At 33.7% G+C, this 25,396-nt stretch overlaps 1 protein-coding gene across 4 annotated transcripts in view; it reads left to right on the top strand.

Annotated features, from left to right (window-relative positions):
• BRCA2 (BRCA2 DNA repair associated) overlaps positions 1–25,396 on the top strand; it is a 78,449-nt gene that overhangs the window by 8,814 nt on the left and 44,239 nt on the right. For 2 of the 4 annotated variants that reach the window (XM_074216081.1, XM_074216080.1), the window contains 5 exons: positions 311–422; positions 2,223–2,272; positions 8,780–8,894; positions 10,298–11,401; positions 13,808–18,697. In XM_074216081.1, coding sequence (XP_074072182.1) covers positions 311–422; positions 2,223–2,272; positions 8,780–8,894; positions 10,298–11,401; positions 13,808–18,697 — 6,271 coding nt within the window. The remainder of the gene's footprint in view (positions 1–310; positions 423–2,222; positions 2,273–8,779; positions 8,895–10,297; positions 11,402–13,807; positions 18,698–25,396) is intronic. The other 2 variants (XM_074216082.1, XM_074216083.1) reach the window with 2 other exon arrangements.

The raw sequence follows: 25,396 nt of genomic DNA, 5'->3' as shown, positions 1-25,396 counted from the left end.
AGTCACCAGTCTCACTTTCTCCTCCAGGACCATCTGGGTTCAATAGCCAGATATGAATCAGAATGACTGGAGATGGTCCTGAGTATGACGCAGTCAGGGTTCAGTGACTTGTCTGAGGTCACACAGCTAGGTAGTGTAAAGTATTTGAAATTGAATTTGAATTCCCATCTTCCTGACTCCAGGGCCAGTGTTCTAGCCACTGTGCCACCTAGCTGCCCACACATATATTTATGTATTATATAAATATATATATTTGTATAGGTATATATATGTGTGCATATAAAAATATATGGTTTTTTTCTACTTTCAGGTTAATACACCAAAGCACATTTCTGAAAGTCTAGGAGCAGAGGTGGATCCGGATATGTCTTGGTCTAGCTCTTTGGCCACTCCCCCCACCCTCAGTTCAACTGTGCTAATAGGTAATTTATTAAAAAATTGTATGGTGAAAAACAGAACTAATACAAAGTAATATTTCTCCCCCCAAGAAAAAACAAATAAAATTTTAAAAACATAGTATTGCTCTAAGTGGTGGAGCTAATAAAGTAATTTTCTGCCTCCTTCAATGGACTTTCTCTGCAGCTCCTTTTGGAGGTATTCTAGGCAAATAGAGAGTGCTTTATGTAATGTTAATTGAATGAAAAACATTATTTTGACTCTAAATTTGCACATTTATTTATTTTTTAATCAATAAGACTCAAAAAGTGGAATCTGATATGTTTAGAAGTAAAATTTTCCAAATAGAATAAAAGACCTAAGGATTTGAAAAGGGACTATATCTGAGTGCATGCTTTTCCAGAATAGTGAAGTTAAAAAGTGGTTTAGAAGGAAAGAGGGTAAACTTAGTTCGAGGTAGTGATGAGACATCTGGGTAATGATCAGTAGGTATGTGAGAATTCAGGAGTAGAGCTCAGAAGAAAGGTCAGGCCTGGATAACTAAAAAGGGAATCATCTTCGCAGACAAAATAGTTGAAGCTCTGGGGAACAATGAGATGATGAGGGTGGAGAGGGAGAAGAATTTTGAGGAGAGGATGAAAAGTCCTCGAAGGAGTCAGAAGCAGAAACTTGAGGTATGTAGTATGTCTAAATTCAAGTAGGAAAGATACCTAGTGGGAGGGATTGCTCATCTGTGTCAAAAGCTTTGGGAAGAAAAGTCAAGGAGACTGAATTCTAAATCAAAAGACCATTGACTTTGACATTAGGAGCCCTATGGAGACTTTGGTAGAAGCAGGTCGAATGGTTCTGAGAAGTGTACTGCAGAGGCCAAGTAGAGTAGAGTGAAGTGAAATCTGAAGAGATTGGTTTTACTGCAGATATAGGATATAAAAAACATCTTTGAGTAGTTTAGCAGTGAAAGAGAAGAAAATGGAACTATGACTGTTTGGGACATTAAGATCAAGGAAAACCTTGTTCTTGGTTGGACTGGGAGACCTGACCATTTTTGAAAAGCAGATGAGAAGGAGCAGTAAAAAGGAAGAGGTCAAAAACACCAGATGGAAGATTGTTTATCAAGCATCATATAAAATATCAAGAGCAGGAGGATTAATTAGAGAATTGAATTTGATTACTAGCATTTGCCTTAGCATTTCCTTATAGGGAAACCTTTTGTGATAGGAAATAAGAGATAGGCGAAGATAGCTAACACTGATTTACTATGGGCCAGGTATGGTACTAAGTCATTACAGTTACTGTCTGTTCTAATCCTCACGACAAGCCTGGGAGGTGAGTGAGATGAAGCCAACAAGGTAAACAGGGCTTAGAGGGCCTTACAGTTAGTATGTGTCTAAGAATGGACAGGCCCAGCACTCTGCTTCCTGCACCACCCACCAGTGCACGAAATTGCTAAGAAATTGGAGTCACATTCTTGAGGTACGGAAGGCTCATTTACTTGTTGAAATGTGGGAGATCTAGGTGGAGTTAAGCACTTGAGGAGAACTGAAAAGGTCAGGCACATGGAGGGGTGGGAAGAGAGTTGCATCACATGGCTCCCTCTGGAGCACCTGACTGGTGTGAGACACTTGATTTGTGGTAGGTGAAATAGGACCCATCTGTGACCCCAGGAGCAGCCAGGAAATGTCAATAGGAATTCTTTGAGATTTGCTTCACTCTCTCTCATTGCCTACTAGACAAATGTTCATTCATAAAGTCATAAGGACAATTATTCACATTACATTTTCTTTCTAGTAATAGTCTTATTTAAAATTTAATGCTTTTCTTTTCAGTCAGAGATGGCCAGACTTCTGGACCTAGGATTCCTAATAATAATACAATTGTAAGTATATTTTATGAAACTGTTAAGCTATTTTTTTTAATTTTGTAAGGCAGTGGGGTAAAGTGACTTACCCAAGGTCACTTACCCAAGTCACAGCTAAGTATGTATTAAGTGTACTCTGACACTGGATTTAAACTCAGATCCTCCTTATTCCAGGGCTAGTGCTCTATCCACCTAGCTACTCTCTACTGTTTTTCTTTGTATTGCCTATATAGTACTTTTAAATCTTAAGTAATTAAATAAGCTAGTAATAACCCAGCACTGAAAAAATTAAAATTCTCAATCCAGTAGGATTCTGTAAACAGAAGAAGTCCAAATAAACAGTTTTAATTAATGTTTGTTGCAAAGTACAGCCTCTAGTCAGATGGTTTCTTGACCAGTTTCATAAATGGCAGCTTTAAAAAAATTTGTCTTTTATTCATTAAAGTTATTTTTTTCTAATAAATGAAAGTCTTGCTTTCCTTCCTTCCCTTTCATCATGTGAAAAAAAATAAAAGTCTTGTAACAGATAGTCAATCAAGCAAAATTTCATGTCTCATTCTGCATCCTGTGTCCCTCACCTCTTTGTCAACTTGAAATTTCTTTAATTTGTGTATGACAAAGTACAGCCCTCAGCCAAATAACTTCCTAACCAGTTTCATAAATGGTAACTTTTTAAAATATTGTTTTTAATTTATTAAAATATTTTTTAATTTACGAAAAATAATACTTTCTATCCCTTCTTTCCCCACATAAAAAAGAAAACAAAACAAAACTCTTAACAAATATGCGATCAATTAAAACTACATATCTTTTGACCATTTTATCAGTTTGGGAATGGCTCTCATTTTTTAAAAATTTTTCCCAAAACGGGAGCAGCTAGGTGGCATCAGCCCTGGAGTTAGGAGGACCTGGGTTCAAATTTGGCCTCAGACACTTAATAATTACCTAGTTGTGTTAACTTTGGAAAAGTCACTTAACCCCATTGCCTTGCAAAAACCAAAAATAGCTAGATAAATAAATAAATTTTAATCAGTTCTTATGTCTCAGAAATGAAACCTTTATCAGAGAAATTTGGTACAAAGAGTTTTTCCCATTTAACTGCTTCTCTTATTATTTTAGCTTCATTGACTTTGTACAGAATCTTTTCAATTTCATGTAATCCAAATTATCCATTTTTCTTCTGAACCTTTCTTTGCCTTGTGTGGTCATGAAATTTCCCCCTATCCATAGTGGGCTTTCACCCAACAGCTATTATTCCCACTTTTATTAGACATTTGCCTATTGTGTTCTTTTGCTCGTGCATTTTGTGTACATTCTATATCATTGATTTCTCTATTTCTTAACAATTACAGAATCAGGATTACTCTTCTGTAGTATGGTTTAAAACCTACTTTTCCTTTTATTTTTTTTTAATTTCCCTTAATGTTTTTACTTATTGTTCCTCCAAATGAATTGTTATTTTTTCTAACTCTTCAAAAGAATCTTTTTGTTATTTAGTTGATGTTTCACTGAATAAGTAAATTAATTTAAGTAATAGTGTTCTTAATATAATAGATCAGCCTTCCCATGAGCAATTAATATTTCTCCAATTATCTAGTTTCCTCTATTAATAAAGAGATTATTTGTACTGTTATTTATATAGTTCCTGTGTATCTTTGAAGGTAGACTCCCAAGTGTTTTGTGTACTTTCTAGTTATTTTAAGCAAAGTTTCTTTCTCTTTTTGCTGGGTTTTATTACTGATATAAAGAAATGCTGATGATTTATGTGAAATTTCATTTCCTCCTACTTTGTTGACATTGTTTCAGCTAATTTTTTAGTTATCTTTCTAGGGCTTTCTAATTAAACCATCATATGATCTGTAAAAAAGTGGTTATTTTGTACCTATGTTGATTTCTTCATTTTGCCTTGCTAATTTTTCAGTGCTTCTATCCAGATGAGTTTTCATTTTAAAGACTGCCTGATTTAATCTCTCTCTTTCATTTCTCTCATATTATGTGCTATCTCCCTACTTCATTCTATAAAAAAATGATCCACCCTTTAAAGTGTATAGAAGTTTTAAGACAATGGAAAGCAGTCTTAGGAAATAAACAGTATGTTGATTAGTCTTAATGCCTATATACTGATGTTTCAGGCTTTTCACAGTGATTTCTTTCTATATGTTTATTGATTATTGACTTCTAGTTCCCTTCTTACTGTGTCCCTTTTTTTTGCTTTCTAGTTCAGCATTGGATTTCCTTTCTCTCAGTTTCTATGTTCATTAAATCTCCTATGTGGTATCGAAGCAGAATTGTTTTCTTTACTGCCAGGGTTTGATAAGTTCCATATTTTCCCCCCATTAAAGGGATAAGAGATTAGGGTTCAAGACTGGGTCTATAACCAAGAAGAAACTTCAAGGCAATTGGACAATAATTGCCTAGGCCTTTTCTGTCTGAGAGTGAGGGCTTTGTGAAACAGCTGTACCAGGTTCACTTGTCAGGGATAGCTAGGCAGTAATGTAGCCTTCTGTTGCTTTTTTTTCCTTTGCCAGCAAATAACTTAGGAATCTAATACTATTCATAAATGCAGAAGTGTAGTTTGAAACGTGCTTTTTGAAGTCAGGATTGGAGAATGACTTTTCATTAATTGACTCTAATTTTTTTAAATATTTGAGCAGAGAACTTTAAAAATTGATAGAGCCCAAGCAATGTTTTGATGAATGGAAAAGGTGTTCTTGCATTTTGAAGTAGGTTGAACTTGTGGATTATTAGTTTTTTTGTTATTGATTGATTGTCCTTTCTAAAACAGAAATTGGGATAATGGACTTTTTGTAAAGTCTTATTAAAATAGTATACTTTTAGGGGCAGCTAGGTAGTGCAGTGAATAGTGCATCGGCCCTGGAGTCAGGAGTACCTGAGTTCGAGACACTTAATAATGACCTATCTGTGTAGCTTTGTGCAAGCCACTTAATTCCATTGCCTTGCAAAAAAAAAAAACCTAAAAAAATAGCATACTTTTAAACCATTGAAATCAAGATTATCTTACAGGATGTATAGTCACCATAGGATTAGAACTCAATAGGCATAAGTTTCAATCCAGTTCTACCAGCTCAGGAGCTACTTGTGTCAAAGCCATGTTCTCCATAGGGATGTCCCCAAGCTGTTATCTTTTTTTCTTTATTTTGGTTACAATATTGGTTTTAAAAGCAGTAACATTCAGAAATCTTGTTGGCAGCTGCATGACCCACTTCCTTTACCCTTTCAAACCTTTTTTTTCTCATTCCCAAAGACTGAAGAAATAGTCATTCCCAGCCCATTCCACCAAAAATTGCACTGATTGACAAACAGATACATAGACTCTCTCCTCTCCCCCCCCCCCCCCCATTTCCCCATTCATGGGATCTATTCATACAGAAAAGTTAATGGCTTTGGAGTTTGCATCCTGACTCTAGGGCCAAGCTGTTCTTCTAGGAAACTTTTAATGATAGTAATAATAAATTTATTAAAGTAATTTCTACAGTACTTTAAAATTTTCAGACTGCTTACAATATTATCTTATTTTTATCCTTACAACCCAGCAAAGTGGGTGCCCAGGATTATTAAGCCATTAAATGTTTTAGGCAGGATTTAAAGTTGGATATTCCTGATTTCAAGTCTAACACACTCTTAACCTCTATGCCACTTGGCTACCTAATAAGCATCTTTCGGGATAAGATTCCCTGAGTTCTATTTTAGAATGGATATGCATGCAATTTATGGAATCCTTGAGGGTTAAGATTTATTAATTATTTGAAGGGTGGCTAGGTGGCACAGTGGATAGAGCACCAGCCTTGGAGTCAGGAGTACCTGAGTTTAAATCCAGCCTCAGACAAATAATTACCTAGCTGTGTGGCCTTGGGCAAGCCACTTAACCCCATTGCCTAGCAAAAACTTAAAAAAAAAAGATTTATTATTTGAATTCGAGTCTCCAGCACCAAACATTCCTGGAACATGTTAGATGCCTAATTAATTCTTGTTATGTAAGCATATCTTTTGCTCCCAATCTTCCTAGAGAAGACACTAATTGGGACTTAGGACCTTACTTGAAATCAGCTAAAGCCTGATTAAAACAGCTATTCTATAGGTAATAAGTTATATACATCTGACTGACTCTTAAGGCTTAGCAATACCTAAATGAACAGAATTTAATCTTATGTTCAAAGTTGATGTAGTATATATTTAATGATACTAATATTATGTGGTAATAATGTATAAATGATAATTAATAAAGTTGTAATTAGTACTATATTCATACAGTCAATCCATATTTTTATACTTTTAACTTCTAAATTTGAGGGAACCAAAAGGAGAGGTTTTAGCTAGTAACAGAGAAGAAAGCAGTTAGGTGGCTTACTGGAAAGATCACTGGACCTGGAGTCAGGAAGATCTGAGAATTCAAATCCCACCTCAGATACTTACCAGCTGGGTGACATGGGATGGGGCAAGTCACTTAATTTCTGTCTACCTCAATTTACTCATCTATGCAATGGGAGTGATAGTGAAGTACAGTATCAATGTTTGTGAAATTCCTGTATAGAAAGGGGTCCCTGACATCCTTCTGGACCCTGAGAAATTCCTTAGAAATATAACTTTGGCTGGGCACCTTTGGGTCTGAAAATAGTCTGATAGGACCCAAGAGGTTATGGATATACCATAACATTGTCTAAAGATTTACAAAGCACCCTTGTTAGCCTAATTATCTTGCTGTATCTGTTAAATTCCAGGGCTTCCTCCCCCTTCCCTCGATGTGGCTGGAACTATAAGATAATAAATTCCTGACTCCCTCCATCTCAGACAGTCATTACACAAAGACCCTGACCCCTTCTCACCCCTATCTATACTGAGCCATATGTTTACATGTTTGTGTTAGTATAACAAGATAATATATCTAACTGCTGACTTTGCTTCTGTATCTTGCTTGCTTTCAGTACCTCCCCCTCAAAACATTATAAAAACTCTATCCCCTGAACACTCAGGGACTGTCTGATTTAGGTACTCAATCCCCAGACAGTCTCCAGGAATAAAGATCTCCAGCCTTATCAAATTCTGGTCTCCGTCTTGCTCTTTGGGTACAATAGTAGTGCTTACTTCTGAGGGATTGCTGTGAAGATAATGGGGGATAATATTTGTAAGGTACTTTTTAAAAAATAAGTGTTAGGTAAATAACTGTTATATTCCCCATTTCCTTTCCTCAGTCTTACATAATGGTTTCAAAGCCTTTCACCATCCTGTTTGTTGTCTCTTTTATGTTCCCCAACTCATTAATGACAAAATGTACCCAGAACTGGACATGAAATATTCTAGATCTAGCCTAATTGGGGAAGATTACAGCAGGATTATCACATATGCCCTCTCGCTTTGGACAATGACATTAGTTGATTCATTTCAATCTATAGCCAAGATTTAGAACAAAAAAAGATACCTTATTAATGAAATTTAATTTGAATCAATTCTAGATGATTATTGTCCTGGTCTTGTGATTTCATTGGTATTGGAAATTCCTCATGAAAAGATTCCCTCTACCAGTTCTGCAGGCTAGAGTGTTAGAGAAGTTCAGAGCAATTTGTCGAGGACTCCAGGACAAAACTGGGTCAGAGACAGGACCTGGAACCCTGACTGTTGCTAGCTTCAGTTTTCTCTATCGCCTATGGCATACTACCTCTCAAATGATCATTACATGGTAGAAATGATCAAATAACACTTTATAGAGCATAAATTCCATAGAACCCTTTCAATTCATTTGGTACTTTTTGATTTACTAGCACCTTTTCTTGGCTTGGTATTCATTTGTTTTTGTTTTTGTTTTTGTTTTTATTTTTATTACAAGGCAATGGGGTTGAGTTACTTGGCCAAGGTTACACAGTTAGGTAATTATTAAGTGTCCAGTCCTCCTAACTCCAGGCTGGTGCTGTATACACTATGCCACCTAGCTGCCCCCTTGCTTGATATTTATTGACAAGGGATATATATTTAAGTAATTTTTACTCATCTAAGTGAAATACATTTGTTAGAGTAACAAACATGGTAAAGTTTTATTTTTAGGATGATTAAAAAATAAGGTTTGTTTTTATAGTCTCAAACAATATTCATAGTCTTTGTGGGAGAGTCTGCTGAAATTGGGGATTTTAGTTTTATTGGGACCTTATTCCTGGCTCCAATGGTGCCCACTACCATAGAATTTATCCTTAATACTTGACAGATCTTGCTTTATACTTAACCTAAACCAAAATTTTACTTTTCCAGATTCTAGTCCCAGGATGATTATAACTTTGCTTCCCTTATAAATGTTTTATACCATAGCTTTATTATCTTTCTATTCCATTTTTCCATTTGCTATTCTCTATAATGCGTTTATTTACCTATACCCTAATAAGTAATTTAAGGTTTCTATAAAATATTTATGAAACTACTTTTAGAATTAGATTGTCACTGCCCTCTTGAAATTTATGTCTATGTATATATAAAAATTCAAGCTTTAAGATTTCTATAGCAGTATTTTAATTTTTACAGATGTTGGAAAAATCTTTATCTCAGCCTGGTGAAAGTCCGAAGAGATTTGTTAGGACCACCCATTCTGTACCACATATTGAAAACACACATGCAGAAGGTTATGTCACAACCCAGGGTAAGAATCTGTTTTATTGATTTGCTTTGCCTTGTTACCATTTATCTACTGTTAGATTCTTTCCTTTCCACTTAAATGAAAGAGGGACAAAAAACCCATAAGACCCTTCCGGTCTTAAATTCCACTGTTATACAGATCTCTACTTACCCAGCATCCTTATGGTGTAATTAGTGAGAGTTTGCTTACTTCCATTGTACACTTGGATAATAAGCCTGAAAGTAAAGAGACTTGCCTAAGGTCATAGAGCCACAAAGTAACCCATGGGACTGAAACTCAGCTATCTTTGAGTACAGTGTTCATTCCCCATTACTAGGTTACAATTCTATTTTTTCCTAAAGTGTTTATCTAGATTTATCTTGAAATTTTCTCAGTTTAATCATTTTATTTGAGAAGTGATTAAAGAGTATATGTTTGAGGACCAGAGGAGGTTTGATCTGGCTGTCATTCGTAAAAGGATAATCTGTGTCTAACATACAGGATATTTCAAAAGTCTTAGTGTAGGAGTTTTAAACTTTAATATGATCCAACTATGGTTTTTGGGATACCCTGCATTTTTATTGAGTTTTAAGGTTTGTGAAGTGCTTTGTACAGTTAACTTCATTACTCAAGACAACCCTGTGTGATAGGTGCCTTTACATGCCTCATTTTACAAATAAGACAGTTGTGACTCATAGAGAATATATCAGTATTAAATTGCTATGAACATAAAGTAAATCTCCTGGGTTGATATTTAAACCCATCTCCCCCAACTCCAAAACCCAGTTCTCACTGCTCTCCCATCTGCTGCCTTTCTCAAAAAAATAGAAAAATACTGAGGACTCTATGAGAATAATAAGAATAAGTAGTATCTTGAGTAGTTTGGTGATTAAAAACAAAAAAAGTATTCCTTAGGTACTTAATAAAGTCAAACCATAGATATATGATAAATATTTGTTGCAGTTGATGAGATAGATATTATAAATAATGCCAAGATCACCTTCTCAAGGACTATTTTGTTTTTGTCTTTGTATCTTGAGTGCTTAATTTACTTAGGCACTAAAGGTGATGAATTAAATTTTTCACCTGATTGCTGAAAACATGAGAACCATTAAATATGAAACATTAGTAACTGAACCTTCTAGGACAAAGATTTAAATAAATTGTTAAATTTGAATAAAATTGTTAAGTATGTTTGAAAATATTTAGAATTTTATTATTTTCATATAATTTGGTGATATCCCTCTCCCTTTTCTAGACAGCTAATTATATATATGTATATCTATAGATATAGATATATAGATATATATATGTTTGGATATTTTTGGAATAACAATAACTTTTATCATGTAATTTTTTTCATGACTTAATAAGAGCTGAATGATCTTTAAAATGATTTGCATAATGGTGTATTTTTAATTTAATAGAATTGGAAAAAATGATTGATTCATTTGATGATGGAAATAACTTTGAAGACCATAGTGAAAAGATGATGAGTAATCTGCCAAATGTTTTGGAAGATAAAGTATGCAATCTAGTCGTTGATATTCCTGTAGAAGATGTCATTGATCCACCTGTAAAAGATGATTCCTCATTCAGTTTTCCTGTTTATAAAATGGGAAATTTACGAAAAGTAAAGCTTGATAAGTCTAGGAAAAAATATTTTAAAATAAAAACTAATGAAAGTGAAGAGACTAAAAAGTTAAATAAGAAAGATAAATATTCAAGTACATCTGAAACTGAACTAGAATACCATTATCCATCCATTTCAAAAATAACAAAAAATGAAATTCAGAATCCCATTGAGAATGTTAATGGAGAATTATTGAAGGATGATGTGCCATCCTCAGCAACTCAGTGGTCTCAACTAAACCTTTCTGATCTAGATGTAACACAGATAGAGAAAATATCACTGCCACAGGCTTCTTTTTGTGACCAAAATTCGGGAGAAAGATCAGCAAATTCAGACAATGAATGTTCCAGCCTCAGTCCTTTAATATCAGTGGAAATATCAGTGCATAAGAAGGATGAAGGGAAAATTACCACACCTCAAAAAGAAAATGTTCTGTTTTTAAAACAAATGTCCCCTAAAATTTCTCCACTGAACTCTGTGTTCAACATAGGACAAACAGCTGAAGAAAGCATAAGCATGGATGGTTCTTCCTTTTGCACAATCAATACAAACATTACAACAGATTCTAAAGTTCTTGGGAATAAACTGGAAAATCCTAAGTCTTTTGTAAATGATATTATTTGTCCTAAAAATCATGGTTCCTTATCTCCAAATACAGATGGTAAAGGAAGCTGTCCAGCAATTACTAAATATAACTCATCACCTTTGAACAGTACAGGAATAATATCTCAATTAAAAAAGAAGACTAAAAAATTTATTTATATTGTGAATGATGATTCATCTTGTCAAGGAGAACAAACACAAACAAGTCAAGAAATAGAATCAAACTATTCTGCATCATCCCATGTAGAATTGAATTCTGCTGAAGTATGTCCTGAGTTCACAAATCCTATTTCAGGTACTTATATTGCTATAACTGAGTATAAGTTAGGAATTTTTTCCTATAATGAGTTAAGCATATATATTAAGTGTATAAACTCCTTTGGTTAAAAAAATACACAGAAATAACATTGTTATCAATTTAACATGTTTTTTGCTTCATCTAAATTCAGATCATTTGTAATTAATAGACTTTGATTTTTTTTTGACTACTAATTAGACCTGTGTTTAGAAATTTGTATGTCCTGAATGAGAGTAAGAATTTAAAAAATATCAAGGCGTTAAATAAATACTGTTGGCTAGCTATTACATTTAAGGTAAAAAACTTTATATTAAATGTATTAAAATTTGTCATATAGATTTTTCTGAAACATAACAGTGCAATCATTTTTCTAAGTTTAATAGAAAACACTTAATAAAATTATTTAGCAATATGCCAGCCATGATTCATATACAATCTCACTCTTTAATAGAGAAAATACTTTTTTATTTTTGCTGTCTTTTATTTTCAAAGATGTTAGTACCAATGGTCACTTGATAGATATGGGTAATTGTGCATATTTTTTTATACACATATTGTTTTGTGACTGTATAAACTATTTGTAGAACAGTGGGTAAGCTCTGTAAAAATGTGAAAGTTTGGCAATGTCAAAAGCTTCATGGAGGTCAAGTATAAAGAGCATTTAATTTGCTTTTAGGTAGTCATTGGCATTAACTTTTTAAATAGCTGTTTAATGGAATGATAGAGAAGGAAGGTTGATTTGCCAAGGTACTGAGAAGGGTGGGAGTAATGAAGTGGAGGCATTCTGAATAGAACAAAATTTTTAGTTCACTTCTAACCTCCAATTTAGAAATGTGAATGGTAGGCAAGTTGTGAGATAAAATTTTAATAGAGTAAAAAGCTCAAGGGAAGACTAGTTTATGGGTAAACAGATATGAAAGAACCAGCAAATGGTAGCTATATGAGAGATAGAGAATAACTGCTAAAGCTAAGTCTTGGAGGAAGCAAGAAAGATAGAATTAAGAACATAAGTAGAGGTACTAACTTTAGTGAGGATCAGGGATACTTCATCTGTGATTAGAAGGAAGGAGACAAAAAATGATGCTGAGAAACTTCAGTGTTCTTTTTGAAGTAAAAGAAAAGGAGAAGAGGTATGGTATACTTGGGACAAGATAAATGTAGAAAAGTGTAGTCATACAGCAGTGAGGCAAAGCTAGGTTTATGTAACAAGTTTATAGTGCATAAAGTCAAAACTATTTTATTAATTTCTCCAGTGATATTCCTTAGCCTTGGAATTCCTGAAAAGAAATTAAGACTTAAGGAATATTATGAGCTTAACCTATATTTGCCATTAATTTTTTTTTTTTGGTTTTTGCAAGGCAATGCAGTTAAGTGATTTTGCCCAAAATCACACAACTAGGTAATTATTAAATGTCTGAATTCAGATTTGAACTCAGGTCCTCCTGACGCCAGGACTTGTGTTCTTTCTACTGCATCACCTAGATGCTCCATATTTGACATTAATTTTTAGCTGTCATCTTAGACAAATTCACTAATTTTTTGCTCATTGAACACTTGGTAAACTTTGAACCAGTTTCCATGATTAGTTATTCAAATTCACAAGATAGCCTTGGGGGGGGGGGGAGATGGGAGGAGGAAAGGACTCCAAATTGTTCCATTTTGAAGATCTTTATGACACAATATTTACATTCATACAAGTCTATATTTGTAGGTTGTAAAACTTAAAAAATGTTAGAACTTAGAAATTATCTAGACTAGGAAATGTAAGGGAGGAAATTTCTTTAAAATTTCTAACCTTTTACTTGATATTGTGCTACATAAATTAAAGAACAGTTAAAGTGAATGTATTATAAATTTGTGAGAAATGTCTTGGAATCATAAACTACTCTAGATTTTTAAAAACTACATTTTGTAAAATATAGAGAGATTTCATAGGTATAGGGATTTCTCAGATAAGAAATTATAACAATACATGTTACCATTGGATAGAGTACTGGGCCCAGAGTCAGAAAAATATAGGTTCAAATATGATCTCACACTTACTAGCTTATGTGACCCTGGGCACATAATTTAACCCCTGCCTCCTTCAGTTTCCTTATCTGGAAATATCACCAACTGGGCAGAAGTTGTGACGGTCAAACGAGACAGTATTTTTAAAGCACTTTGTAAACCTTGAGGTCTATATAAACACTGATTTAGTAATCATAATCATAGTTACCCAGAATGCAAAGAGATCAAGAGACTTTCTCAGGTGACATAAGTACGGATTAGAATCAAGAATCTAAGCTAGGTCTTCCTAACCTTTTGCTCCTCTTAAAAGCTGACTTTTTTAACCTAGTGAAAATCATCTACTTGGTTTATTATAGCACTGTTTCTAAATTGGACTCTTTTTGTTGTTCTTAGATTTTTTGGATTCCTCTGTCAAAAGAAAATGTTTACAATGTAATCTTGAAGAACAAACTGTCTCCATAACCAGTCATGACAAAACAATGCTGGAAGACTATTTTAATGAAAACAGTTTTCCTCACAATGAAGTAACATTTCAGGATATGGATTTTACAGAAGTAAAAATGAATAGAGGGGATCTTGAGTCAACTGTAGCAGAAGTTGGTAATCAATCACAGTCTCAAGAAAGAGACCACAACAGTACTCCAAAAACTCAAAGAGCTTCAGATGTAAAAGAACCAGTCTTGCCTGCAACATGCCTCTTAGCCCCAAAACAAATAGAAATGGAATTGGTGAATATTGGACAAAATACTCAGTTTGCAACAAAAAATAGAACTTTAGATGATCCCATTAATTCCATTATTAATGCTTTTACTCAACCTCCTCGGGATCCACCAGAATTTTCTGTTGCAATTTATGGAGAAAAGGAAACTTTATGCAAAATGAAACAAAAACTAAGATTTAGGAGCAACTCTGATTCGACTTTTATCACAAATAAAGTTGGTTCTGAACCTACAGTGAGCTTTGCTAATATCCACTATAAGAGGAATCAAGAAACTGAAGTTTTAAATGAAATTTCGGGGGAAGCTCAACAAGTGTCCGCTGAAAAATGCAAAGATCTATCACCAGTTTCTTTGGGGATACAGGTCAACAAAAATGCTGAACTCTTTGTAAGACTAAAAGATCAAGAAAAGGTTTTTTTGACTACAGAAAAAACAGCTCTTGAACCATACACTAAGGAACATTTGCTTTTGAATAAAGATAATGTCCTTTTTCACACAATAGATAAAAAGAAGGTACGGATTATGGACAATTCTGATGACAATTCTGGACAACTCTTTGAGACTAATTTCTTTTGTTTAGGAAAGAGTACTCCTGAGAACTCTACAGAAATGGATTATAAACAAACTGTTCAAGATTTGTACCCAGAACATACTTTTTCATCAGAAGTGGCTCCTGAATTTATAAGAGACAGTCAGAATAAAAAGCAGGCTCCAAAATTGACTTATGAATGTATGTCACAATGTAAAAATTCTTATTCAAAAAGTACTATTAATACTAATGTGAAATCAAAGAGAAATGAAGATAATTATTTGGGAAAGTGGGAAGGAAATTTTGAACCTGACTCAAATAAGAATTTCAGTAGTGGATTCAAAACAGCTTCTAATAAGGAGATAATACTCTCAGAACACAACATTAAGAAAGGGAAACTTTTCTTCAAAGATATTGAACAACACTATAATAGTTGCTCTTTCCTAGAGCAGGCTTCAGCAGCAGAAAATAACAAGACTGATTTAGATGCTGAAAAACAAATCAAGAATTCTTTCCCAGCTTGGAATTCAGAGGCAAGCCATTCTAAATCTAAGAATGTACTGAATAATAAATTTGTTATTAATAAGAAAGCTATTGTGGTAACTCGGGAAGATTTATCTTCAGAAAAAGATCTTGATCTTAATAGCAGTCTAACAGCTAGTCAAAAAGCAGAAATTACAGAGCTTTCCACAATATTGGAAGAAACAGGAAGCCAGTTTGAGTTTACACAGTTCCGAAAACCAAGTCCTATAGAACAGACACTTGAAATATCTACTAATAAGAAAGGAAAAGAGTTAGGCAACTTAAATGTTTATGAATTCCAGAACATTGTTGAACCTGATGGCTATTTTGCAGCCAAAAATGAGATTAATAATAGCGCTCTTGAACAAGTAGATTTAATTGTGTGTTCTGAAGGGGTAATTAATGTAAAGCAAAAAACTGTTGATTTACCAAAAATTAACTCTGGACAAGTCACTTCTACTGATATTTTTACTGAAAATGAAATGGAATTTAAAGGCTTTTGTTCTGCTCTTGGAAGAAAGATGCATGTTTCCAATAAAGCTTTACAAAAAGCTATGAAATTGTTCAGTGATATTGAGGAAATTGGTGAGGAAAAGCCTCTGCAAAATTTTAGGAATTATTCTTTAGATAAAATTCATAAGTCTAATATTGTTCCCACATTCAATATTGCAAATAATAATGAAGATTTTAAAGGGAAAGATGCTAAATGTGTCTACAAACCACAAAACAATGTTGAGAATAATACTGGTATTTTTGTTGAAGAAAACATAGTTAATTGCAGCAAAGACCCAGAAAATAAAAAGAACAGTTGTCCATTGCCTATTAGTTTAAATAAAAATAATTGTAAATTAGTTGTACCAAATTCAAATAATAACTGTCAAAGGGAAGTAAATAGTTTGTTATTGACTGATCAGCAAAATATACAACTGACAATATCTAACCAACTTATAAAACAAGAAAATTATCAAATTGAGGAAGAATTGTTAGATTTAACTTGCTTGGAAGAAGCTATTAAAGATGAAGAAATGTTCACCTTGAATATAAATGAAGAGGACCAGTTGGTTTCCAATCAAAAGGAGCAAAAAATTAGAGAAAAAGAAAATTCCTATGAACTACAGCATTTTCAGACTGCTAGCGGTAGAAATATTATAGTGTCCAAGGAATCTTTTAATAAAGTTACTCACCTTTTTGCTGAAGAATGCTCAGTAAAAGAATTAAATAATTTTTCATTTCCTTTGATACTGGAAATGCCAAATGTTGTTCAAAATGAATCAACGGAACCTTCACCAAAAGAGGGAAAAAACTTAGTTGAAAGTGAAACAGAAGAAATAGCTCTTGAGGCTACTAAAAATCAGTTGATGTCTATACAACAGGGACCAAAAATGGAAAACAAAAAATGGAAAGAACATAGTATGATGGGTTTTCATACTGCTAGTGGAAAAAAAGTTATAATTTCAAATGAATCTTTGGCTAAAGTAAAGCACTTTTTTGTTGCAGAAAATTTAGAGAATGATGTGACTAACCTAAAGAATCTTGAGACAGAATTTTTTAAAAAAAGAGAAAAAGTTAGTGAGAAACATAGACAAACTTATGAGATGGTTGAATTAAATGCCCAAGTGTGGGGAAAAAAGCAAAGTTATCAGGATGATGATGAAAAAGTCCTTGTTTCTGTTACAACTGCAGATCTGCCCAAAACAGCTGATAGTATTCTCTCAAATGAACCTTCAAACAGTGTTTTGTTTGAAGAAAAACTAACTGAAAATAAAGAAAGTAAAGAAAATTGTAGATTATCTAATACAAAGCAGTCTGCTAGTTTGCCTGTTGGAATTTCAGGTTTGGGATTTTACACAGGCCATGGTAAAAGCATTTCTGTAAGTGAGGCTTCATTACTGAAAGCAAGAAAACGGATTAGAGAGAGAGATTTAGAAGATTTAGGAGGAAAAACTGAAGCTTCAAGTATATTTGTCTCTTATGTTAATGAGGCTGAATATTTTAAAGCAGACTCTGATGTCCATGTGAAGAAGCTTATGCCTTTAAATACTTTAAATAATATATCATCAATTGAAGATGACAAAAATCATATCTCTGAGAAGCAAGGGTCAGCTAATTTAAGTAGTAATCTGTCAAACATTAAATGTAACTTAAAACATGACACAGAAAGTTCCGATTTTTATCATTCAGATAATGCAGATTTCTTCCCAGAACAGATATCTGATAAAGCAATGTCATGTCTTAAGGCAAAGCCACCAGCATTCACTACAGCAAGTGGCAAGAAAGTTCACATTTCAAATGAAGCCGTACAGAAAGCAAGAGAGATGCTTAAAAATGATTGTGATAAGTTCCTAAAACCAGACATTGAAACCAAATCAGAAAATAATGAAATGGAAATTGTAAAAGATTTTTCTAAGGCATTGGATGGCAAGAAGCGGAATATGTCCACAACTGATATTTTTGTTTCAAATAAAAAATGTAGTAAACTAATACAACTTGAAAGTATATCTACAAATACTGAATCAGAGTTGGACTCTGAACTGTCACATTGTCAAATAAAATCTAAAACTTCTGATTTGTATCAGTCTACTTTGGGAAGACTGCCCAATCATAGCTCTTCTGTTGGGATTTTTTGTACAGCAAATGGCAAACCTGTAGAGGTATCAGATAATTCCTTAAAGAAAGCTAGACGAGTATTTTCTGAAATAGAAAATAATTCTGAGAAATTACTATCCAAGACATCCTTAGGTAGTGAAAACCATCCAGAAACATTAATAGAAGAAAATGCCATGCTACGTACAAAAACTAATAATCTACCCCAAAAGAAAGACTTATTAAATAATATGGTAAACTTGCATAACAACTCTGGATTTAGTACGGCAAGTGGAAAACAAGTTTTAATCTCTGAAAATGCATTGAAGAAAGTTAAAAGTATGTTAGTAGAATTTGATTTCATGAAAAATGAATGTAGTCTTGAGCATTTGCCTGAATCTACAGAAAATAATACATCAGAAGCTCTTTATATTAATGATAGTAAGATCCCAAAACATATTGTGAATTCCAAAAGTGAAGAACCTTGTAACAAAGATCTTAACTTAAGTAATTGTAATATTGAAATAAATTCTTCAGAAAATAATGGTACTACCAAAGTTTCTTGTGATCAATTTAAGCAAGATGAGATACAGTCACCTTTAGGAACCAAATTGACACCTGCTAAAGAAGTTTCATTTTTGAAAAAAGAAGATGGCCTTAAGAATGTGAACATGGAAGGTGATGGAATTTTAGAGGGTATTCCCGTCAAAAGAATCCTACAAGTTTCTTCTGACTTCAAAGCCTCAGAAAATTCTCTTGAAAGAGAAGCAATGGAAATTGCCAAAGCTTTTTTGCAAGATGATGAACTCACAGATTCTGAATTGCCTCATAATGCCAAACGGTCCTTTTTTGCTCCTAAAAATAAAGAAGAGTGCATGCAGCTAAATTCAAGATTTGGGAAAAGAAGAATGGAAAAATGTTCCTCATATGGTAAGTCTCTTAAATTTTTTTTCATAATTTAGTAATTAAATAGAATGAATCCCCTTATTTGATGTTATTGATCTAATCAAATTTATTATTCTTATATGTAGATTATGTTTGGAGGAATGTAATTAGACTCATTCAATGTCCTTAAATTAGTAAATCCTAATTAGACCTATGTTCAGGTATTTTTCAGTAGTTTATAATAGCACCAAATGATTGTATTTTCAATTTAATACTATAACAATATTACAGGACTGTTTGATACCACTTTATTTATATGGGATGTTCATGTTCAATTCACCCAACCTGTAGCATTTTCCTTTAGAAAAATTAAAAAAGAGGAATAAAAGTCTTAAAACTATAAACTGAATCATTTATATTTTGATTTTAGAGGAAAATGTAAGTTAAGTGAATCATGCCATTATATCACTTCGTATTGCACAGTGAATCAAAGTTTCAACCAGTTGGAATGAGCCATCTTATAGTTCAGCTCACAGTCTGCAAATGCTTCTTGTTTTAGATCATAAATAATAGTATTTATTTTTACCTTTCCAAATAAACCTATGACTTTTCTGGGACTGAGAATACAGTGTCAATTGAGCAGGGGCTGAGGGAGCTGTAAATTCTTGGCTTCTAATTTAATACCTCAAAAATATTTATAATCTATTATAATTTCAATCCCTCTATTGACATAATATGTAATTCATTCTATAATTTAGTGAGGAATTTAATTGTCAAAAATTATTATTTTGCAATCACTTTATTTCTGTCTGATTCTGCTTAGATAAATTACAAGGCTATGCATGAAGCCTTTCTGGTTTAATGTAGCATCTTCCAGTTTGCAAGTGCTAATCATAACCTTCAAGAAGCCTGTGACAAGGTTTCAGGATAAGACTTTAGTAAAGGATATATGTATACAAACATATGTCTATACCTATGCTTATATATATATATACATATATATATATATATGTATATATATATATACATACACGCACATATTAAATCTACTTTCTTCACAAGTTCAAGTTTGTAACTTTAATTTGTCCTTTTTTTAAATATATTTCACATTTTAATAAATTGGGTTGCTGGAAACTACTATTAGTTTTCTAGCTATTTCATATTCAATTTTCCTTCATAAATGTTATTGCCATAGCTGATATATGGTGCCCATGTACTCAAAATTGATATGCTCTTTTTATTTGTGACACCTTAAAACATATTTCCTTATTTTTAGCTCTCAATGCTTTCTTATTTGAATTTAGCTTTATTAGATATCATAGCAAAGCCTAGTAGTTGTACATGATAAATTTTGATATGTCTCAATTTAAATCTGAATACCTCTTTGGGGATTAGATATATTTCCTATACATAACATGTTATTGGATTTTACTTTAAAGTTATTCTCTTTTCCTTTTTTCATTTTATAATCCATTTACATTTCCATCTACTTTCATTTCAACATGTCTTTATTTTGTCTTATCTCTTTCCATTCTTCATTACATTCTTTTTCATTTCGTTAGATTATGAGTTGTTTTGCTTCCTGTCCCCACATTTAAGGAACATAAAACAGTATTGCTAATAATCTTTCCTTATCTTCCATTCTCCTGCCTCTTTATCTAAAATGCTTCCTTAATTAATTTTCTTAAAATATTATTTTTTGCTTTTCTGTGTACTTCTTACTCCCACCCCTCTACTCTAAACTAACCAGAGCCTGAGACAAAATATATACAGTATATACACGGGTACTAATACAATACTGTAATTGGTTTTTATCACACTATGATGATTAATTTAAGATAGTAACTTAATCACAATTGAAAAATACTCATCTGAGTACTTAACTCTTTTATTCCTCTGAGGTTCTCTTAATTTTCATATCTGGTCCAGAGGATCTTTTTTAAAGTTAGGTTGCCATCCTGTCCCCTTATGGCTTTTTTTTAATTTTAGAAAGATTTTATTTATTTTGAGTTCTATAATTTTCCCCCCAATCTTGCCTCCCTTCCCCACCCCCCACAGAAGGCAATTTGTTAGTCTTTACTTCATTCCCATAGTATGCATTGATCTAAGTTGAATGTGATGAGAGAGCCCCCATGACTTTAAAAAATTTTTGAAATACAGTCTTGGTCAGGGGGCAGTTAGTTGGCACAGTGGATAGAACACCAGCCCTGGATTTTGGAGGACCTGAGTTCCAATGTGACCTCAAGACACTCAATAATTAACCTATCTGTGTGAGCCTGGACAAGTCACTTAACCCCATTGCCTTGCAAAAAAACAAAAAAAAAAGTCTTGGTCAAAAATAATACTTAAAATTTTCTGGGGTTGAGGCCAAGTTTTTTTGTTTTCAAGTTTCTTATATTTCTTATTCTAATTCTTTATAAGATCTTTCTGGTTCTTAAAGGAAAGAATTAATGAAGTAAATGGATGGACAACATGACTTGGGAAAATACTGTATATGAAGATAAGGCAGAATCAAGAGTCAGGGATGATTCCAAGGCTAGTTTGACATTGGCTTTTGACTCTGTCAACTCTTGGACAGTCTTCTCCCTCAGTTTCTGTACTGCTGCTAGCTTGATCCTTCAATTTGGTCTGACCCTTTCCTGAAAAGAAAGGGTCTCTCTCATCTTTTTATTCTTGTTCACAAAGGGTGGGTACTACCTAAAGTTTTATCACAACCAAAATGTGAGAAAAGAAAGAGATTTCAGGAATTCATTGCACAAACAAAAGGAATCTAAAACATGACATACCCAACAAGTAGTCATGTAATCCCTGTTTGAAGACCCAGGAAGAAAGGGGAATCCATGCTACATTCCTTTAGGAAGCTTTTCCTAACATCAGTCCTTTATTGGAGCTCATTGAAGCTTTTGTCCATTGTTCCTAGCTCTACACTCTGGAGACAAATAAAAGAAGTTTTCCCTCACAAGACAGGTCTTTCCAGTGTCTTAAGATAGCCATCCCAGCTCTCAGTTTAATTCTTGATTAGGCTGATGACTCCCAAATCTAGATAACTGGTTTCACAGGTATAACAAATGAAACTTAACTGTCTAAACAAACTTACCTCTTCAATATTCTCACCTATTTTTTCTGGACTTATTTCATATTATTTCCCTTCCTGTGTTCCTGCCTTAAACTGATTCAGTAGTTGTTTTCCATACACAGTTCCATTTTCTTTTGCTCTGCTTGTGTACAAATCCATCAAATTTCGAATTCATATCCTTCCTCACCTCTTCTTGTAGCTTATATCAAAACATCCCACTAATTATATGCCATTGCTCTCTCCATCTTCACATTACTTATATCTTCTGTACATCTTTGGTACATGTATGTGTGCTTTTTTTTTAACATTCCCAGCATCAGGTACAGTGTTTTCACATACTAGGATTTAATTAATTTTTGAATATTAATTTGGATCAATCCAATAAATCTTTATTGAGTCCCTATTATGTGCCAGGCATTGTGGTAAACATTGGTGATACAATTAATGAAAAGAAAAACAATTCCTTGCCTTCTAGTAGCTTATCTTCTAATGGGGAGACTATGCACAAAAGGAGATCAGAAAGGATGGAGGGCCAGGAGAAGCTTGGAATTGAATTCAATTCCTTGGAATTGAAGCCAGGCAGCCAATACCAAGTGGAGTGAGCACTGGAGAATTTCTGTCTCCTATAAAGGAAGGCATGAAAAGAGTTTAGCTCTCCTGTCAGAGGGGAGAGGAACCTGAGGGAGATGGCCTCAGTTAAGGCTTTATTTAAGCCTCATGGTAAATCAGAATAAAATAGTTGCATGACATTAAGTCAGGCACCACTGAAATGCTTTCTTTGAATATCTATTCAGTACCTTTGCCTTGACCTTTATTAGAAATCCATATAAGAAACCCATTTGATTTGGGAGATTTTTATACCCTGATACTTGGTCAGTTTTTGTGAAGTTGATTCAATAGCTAAAAATAGGTATATTCCTTTCTATTCTTATTCTTTGATTCCCAGAAGCTATGATGTATAAATTTTCTAAAATTCTGTTCAGGTTTTTCATCTTTTATTTTTTATGTTAGATTTACATAGGTCTGTAAGAGATAAATTAAGGTCCCCTACTTTTATTCTTTTACTATATATTTCTTTTATAAGTAATCTTACTTTTCCTTTAGGAATTTAGATGCTAAAACATTTGGTGCATGCATGTTTAGATTAAATAATTCATTGTCTGTGGTACCTTTTTTGCAAAATGTAGTTTGCCTGGGGCAGCTAGGTGGTTCAGTTGATAGAGTACCTGCCCTGGAGTCAGGAATACCTGAGTTCAAAAACAGCCTCAGGCACTTAATAATTACCTAGCTGTGTGGCCTTAAGTAAGCCACTTAACCCCATTTGTCTTGCAAAAAAAAAAAATCTAAAAAAAATGGTTTACCTGTTAATCTCAATCTATCTCTTTTTAGATCTATATTTGCTGTTGCTTTGTCTGAGAGCATAATTATTATCCCTGCCTAAAGCATAATAGATTCTGTTCCAACCCCTTATTTAATTCTATTTTTCTGCTTCTGGTATATTTCTTATAACCAATACATTTATAATTCTGGTTTAAGAAATAACAGTTCTGTGCCTCTGCCATAACAATAGTTGATAACCCTCAATGTATTAATTTATCTTTGTTTTTTCATAAAATTTAATCATCTATTTCTTTCGGGTCTTTCTATTTTTTTGGTCCTTAATTGTTCTATTTTAATTGTTTTGTTAATTAGTTGTTTAATTTTGTAAGTTATCTTTTGGAGTGTCCTTTGTAATTAAAAAATAAAAAGAGATGTTACTCTTTAAAATTGGACCTGTTCAGGGGCCGCTAGGTGGCGCAGTGGATAGAGCACCAGCCCTGGAGTCAGGAGTACCTGAGTTCAAATGTGACCTCAGACACTTAATAATTACCTAGCTGTGTGGCCTTGGGCAAACCACTTAACCCCATTGCCTTGCAAATGGATGAATGAATGAATGAATAAAATTGGACCTGTTCTATTAGAATAGTGTTCATAGTACAAATAATTCAGCAGAGGGGCAGCTTGGTGGTACAGTGGTTAGCATACTGATCTTGGAATCAGGAGGGAGGGAGTTCAAATGTGACCTCAGATATTTAGTAGCTGTGTGACCTTAGGCAAATCATTTAATCTTGATTGCCTCAAGCCCAGGGCCATCTCTAGTAGTCCTGATTCATATGTGGCCACTGGATTCAGATGGCTCTGGACAAGAAAGTGAGGCTGGTGACTTAGCATAGCATTCCCTCACTCATCATGTGCTTGCCATGATATCACCTCCCTGGTGTCATGGTCTTCAAGAATGAGGGGGCAAATATTATCAAATAACCAGAAAAATGAATGTTTTAGAATGTTTTGGTATTGTTGAGTCATTTCATTTGTTTCCAATTTTTTATGACCCCCTTTGAAATTTTCTTGACCAAGATACTGGAGTAATTTGCCATTTTCTTCTCCAGCTCATTTTTTAAAAAAGAGGAACCTGAGGCAAACAATTAAATGACTTAAATGACACAGCTAGTAAGTTTCCGAGCCTTCTTGACTCTAGACCGAGCACTCTATCTACAATGCTATCTAACTGCTCACTTTAAAAAGTTAACCCAGGAAAAAGACTATTTCAAAAGCATTCCATTGAACATTCATAAAGAGAATATTAAATATTGAAAGTCTCAGACATATGAAAACAGAATCCCCATAAACTCATCTAATTAGAAAAGATATTTTTCACAAAATGAAAGAGGTTGAATAAGACAAACAGAAGCCTTTAAGTGCCTACTCTGTAATAGCTAAAAAGAAAAGTAAAATACAGTTCTTGATCTCAAAAAACTTACAGATTAATGGGGGGGGGGGGAAGAATAGACGCAAAAGAAGACAACTATTTTGAGCCTCGGACTAGGATGGTGGTGTCCTTAACAGCAATCAGAAAGTTAGGAAGAGGCGAAGGCTTATAGGAAAAGATAATGAGTTCCATCTTAACATGTCAGGTTTACAACATTTATGGGACATCCTGTTAAAGTGTTTGAAAAGTCAGGTGAGAGGTAAGTGTAAATAGATCTGAGTCTCATTTGCATGGATATAAGTTAATCTATGGGAGCTGATCAGATCACCAAGTGAAATATTATAGAAGGAGAGGAGGACTCAGGACAGATTCTTGGGCAATAGTAATCACATGCGGCCAATCATGTATAAACTAGAAAACAGGTAGACCAGAAGAGAATTGGTGGCCCTCTTTTCAGGATGTTCTAAGACCAGTTTAGATAAATTCAGATGGAAAAAGAAATGGGGTAAGGAGGAAAATATTAGACCTACTTCAAATGAACAAAAGGCCAGACTATAGAGGTTTCAGGGTCTTGAGAGTAAGCAACAAGCATTTGGGAAGAAAAGCTCCAGTTCTCATGTACCAGCAGTGTACGTGACAGGATTGAAATTTGGGGAGTGGGACTTCTGGACATTTTTTCCTATTCCTTGTCTTTTTTTTTCTTATTTCTTTCCTTCTCCTTTTTTTTGTCCTGGATATGTTTCTCTCCTTTAATATAATATAGACCTAAGTATAATTTTGTTTATTGTACTTATTTAATTTATTTTTGTTCCCTGTCCTTAATTGAAAAAGTAAAGGAGGGCAGCTAGGTGGCGCAGTGGATAAAGCACCGTGCCTTGAGTCAGTAGTATCTGGGTTCAAATCCGGTCTCAGACATTTA

Source organism: Macrotis lagotis, chromosome 1 (assembly GCF_037893015.1).
Source record: "Macrotis lagotis isolate mMagLag1 chromosome 1, bilby.v1.9.chrom.fasta, whole genome shotgun sequence".
In the NCBI taxonomy this organism is placed as follows: Eukaryota; Metazoa; Chordata; class Mammalia; order Peramelemorphia; family Peramelidae; genus Macrotis; species Macrotis lagotis.
The sequence above is the reverse complement of the archived record's forward strand: the minus strand, read 5'-3'. Positions and strand labels throughout refer to the sequence as shown.